This window comes from Cariama cristata, unplaced genomic scaffold (assembly GCF_000690535.1).
Source record: "Cariama cristata isolate BGI_N322 unplaced genomic scaffold, ASM69053v1 scaffold19171, whole genome shotgun sequence".
In the NCBI taxonomy this organism is placed as follows: domain Eukaryota; kingdom Metazoa; phylum Chordata; class Aves; order Cariamiformes; family Cariamidae; genus Cariama; species Cariama cristata.
This window is the reverse complement of record NW_009597769.1, coordinates 103-3,611: the sequence shown is the minus strand read 5'-3', so window position 1 is coordinate 3,611 and position 3,509 is coordinate 103. Positions and strand designations below refer to the sequence as shown.

Here is a 3,509-nt window from a genome sequence, read left to right as displayed (position 1 = left end):
TGGGTTCTAATACTGCATTATAAAGTGAGGAATAAATAAACAGGGCTTCCTTCCTCCTTCGCCTATTACCACCTTTTCAATTTGTGCAGCCCAATTAGCCAGTAGATGTAGACTAGCTTTATTTATTCCTTCATCCTAAGCTTACGGATTGATAAACTTGTGTTGTAAAATGAAGGAGACCCTAGGAGTAAAGGAGACCCTTTAATATCCTTTTAGATGTTTTGATAACTGAAGCTTGGTTCAAGGAAGCTTGGTGTTCTCCAAATCCTGGAGGAGGAAGGTGTTCACTCTAACTCTTTACTTTTGTTTCATATTTATGTTTATAAGGTATTCCAGCACTTCAGTGGAAACATCCCTATTGTATAATGTCTATCCATTCAGCTTTTATCCTCCATACTGCACAGTTTTTTACTTTCTAAAAATTCACTTACGCTTTATCATCTTGTCAGATTTCCATTATGCTGGCTGAGCACGCTCTCTCATTTACTGTCACTTCTAATTAAGTCCTAAGTTTCAACAGTCCTCATTTTCCCACGCATCATTTTTTTGTCCAAAATTTTCTAAATCTTCTGTTGCAGAACAGCTCTGGTCTTTGTATGCTGCAATATGGTAGATGGGGACGCAAGACATTTTATCAGTGTCTTGCTGTGGTTACTGTCTTTTTGCTTTAATGCATCCTGACCCAAATGTTTTCTGAAATAGTTCCTAACATTGACTGGATGAAGGATTTATGTTAGCGGACATAGTGTTTCTCCTTTGTATCAGTCAAACCATTCTCTGGTTAATTTTGAGTATTTTCATATGTTCACAGGTGTTGGTGTGTTAAACAATTTATTGTATGCGGTAGGTGGTCACGATGGTCCTTTGGTAAGAAAAAGCGTTGAAGTGTTTGATCCCGTCGCCAGTACGTGGAAGCAGGTTGCAGACATGAACATGTGCAGAAGGAATGCAGGTATACGCAACAATTACTTTAAAATAGTAGTAATATCATTTGCTGTAAACGGCATGTTCCTGGATTTCTGCTGCTTTCATGATGTCACAGAATAGAAACCATGCTTTTATAGGGTGAACAAGCCAATTGCTAATTTTCATAGTGGTTTTCTGTCTTTTTTTAGGTGTTTGTGCTGTAAACGGTCTCTTGTATGTAGTTGGAGGAGATGATGGTTCCTGTAATTTATCAACAGTGGAATATTATAATCCAACAACTGATAAATGGACAGTTGTGTCATCCTGTATGAGTACAGGAAGGAGCTATGCAGGTAATGTATATAGCTATTTTTTTAACAGACTTTTTACAGCGTAACAGCTCGGATAAGAAATTCGACAAAGCATCCACACAAAGTCCTGGTGAAGGTCAAACCTAAGATGCTATGGGTATGAAGAGTCTGATGGTATGTTTTGAATCGTGACTTCAAACAATTATTCACTACAACAAAAAAGTGGTATTAAACTGCACTCGAGAGGGATTTAGCACGTAAGCGGTGAGTCAGAAAGATGATTCTGCTGTGACCAGGCCTTTTTTTTTTTTTTTTAAACAAGAGATTTGCGTCTCAATCTACGGGGGTCCAATTCTGGAGTTCTTTAGGATTTGATATTTAGAAAACAAGTGCTGTTTCAGGAATCTTTTCCTTCAAGAATTGCAATTTCTCAAATGAGTTATTTAAGTGAATGTTAAGGATATATTTCACTGGTAACAAAATTAAAGTAAACTTGAGTGATGGCAAACTTTTTCAAGTCACACAAACTTTCAGCCCTTTGCACCGATTCAGACAACTTTTTGTCAGAGAGAAATTAGGGAAAATACGAACACTGATGCTGGCGCACTTTTTTGATGTTATGCTAGTTGCAAGGTATTATATTAAAACTTTATTTTCATGTTCTTGAATTTCTTTTAAATACTACCTAAAGATTTATGCTTTTTTTTCCCCCTCACTCTAGGTGTTACAGTTATTGACAAACCATTATGATCAGTAAAGGGATTTTCAACTTGATTATACACTAGAAGCAGTCTTCAACAAGTGTATTTGAAGTGACTGAGTATCTAAGCACTTCTCTACTTGTAGCTGCACCTTGAGTCACAGTGGAAGATGTGACTGTCTACAATTACAGATGACAGATGATGAAGATTACTCTAGGTAGAAGCAATGCGTAGGAGTATTCTGCAGTTGAGCAGAAGCTGATTGAATTTTTGAAGTCTAGTGGACCATTTTTTTTATTGCAAGGTCTTCAAAAAAAAAAAAAAAAGAAGCCACTTCCGTAAGGACCGACTTCTGTCAGTCATGACTGAGAAACGGATTGTCAGTGAAGAATGGTGTGTATTCTGGTGAAAGTAAATTTTTGTCTTATTTTTTCCAGAGACTAATAAATATATTTAAAGAAATGAACCGTCAGTCTTCATAGTAGGTATTGAATGCCACCTCAGTAATTCAAGCTGGCATGGGGTAAACTTGTTTCCTTTTATAACACTTTTGTTACCTAACTATACTATGTGCGTATGTTTGTGTGAGCATAAGTTGCTTTCTATTGAAATTCTTCAAACCTGATTTTACTATTTATAATTTGGCACAGTACTTTGAATATGTCAGTACTATGTTGTAAAACAGAGTTGTATTTTTTGATATGTAACAATGTTTAACACTACTAATTCCCACTGAAGGAGATCAGAGATGGTATAACACTTCTTGAACAGGTGTAATTTCAAGATCTTTTTAATAAAAATGTTGTCTGTACTTATGTTTTTTTTTTCTGATCAATTTTGGTCACATTTAGATGTTACTTCTTTCTTACCTTTTTATCCAAAAGGTGATTTGGCATGAAAATAACTGAAAATTTATAATGAATGTATGAAATTGCATCGAACTTGCATGGTACTAAGGCCTATTTATGCGTGTAACCTTAGCTTCTATTAGCTAATATCTGAATATACTGTATGTGGCCATGCGTATAAAGCAGCTAATTTTTATTCATTCTTGGATGGCCTCCTTTTAACATGACCAAAGTTACTGTCATATTTGAGACATTTTCTTCAAATAAAAGTTTGTATATTGTTTCCTAATGCCAACAAGTCGCTTAAAACTGGTGTTTCTCAATACAAGTCTCAAACCAAGTAATCTTGACATCAAGGAAGAGACATTTTTTGGGGGGGGAGGGGGAAGCTGGTGTTCTAAAGATCTGAATGGAAGCAAGTTGAGAAGAATTATTAAGGTTTAGGAACTGGTCATGTCAGAGTATCGCTGGTTTGCTGCAGGTCTGTTTCGGAAAGCTTTGGTTTCCAATCTGTTCAGGTAGTTGGCCACCTCTAAGTTCCAGCAAAACTGAGCTGTGAGATTAGCATAACGGTTGGGAGTCATGTAATATTTTTTGGATGGAAAAAATGAAACGGATGACTGCATTTTACGGTTGATACGGTATGACGCATTGCGGGTTGAGGTGGTGCGCTTCACTAGAAATCTTCTGAGTGTGTACATTCCTTTTTTGTAGAATTTTACCTGCACGATACCGAACTCAAC

The 3,509-nt window shown here is 36.4% G+C and overlaps 1 protein-coding gene across 1 annotated transcript in view; it reads left to right on the top strand.

Moving 5' to 3' along the window:
• Positions 1 to 3,064, top strand: part of KLHL2 (kelch-like family member 2) — a 58,086-nt gene extending 55,022 nt beyond the window's left edge. Inside the window, exons 12-14 of the mRNA XM_009709048.1 lie at positions 812 to 952; positions 1,116 to 1,259; positions 1,939 to 3,064. Of these exons, the coding sequence (XP_009707350.1) occupies positions 812 to 952; positions 1,116 to 1,259; positions 1,939 to 1,967 (314 nt within the window). The 3' untranslated portion in view covers positions 1,968 to 3,064. The remainder of the gene's footprint in view (positions 1 to 811; positions 953 to 1,115; positions 1,260 to 1,938) is intronic.
• The last annotated feature ends 445 nt before the right edge of the window (positions 3,065 to 3,509 follow it).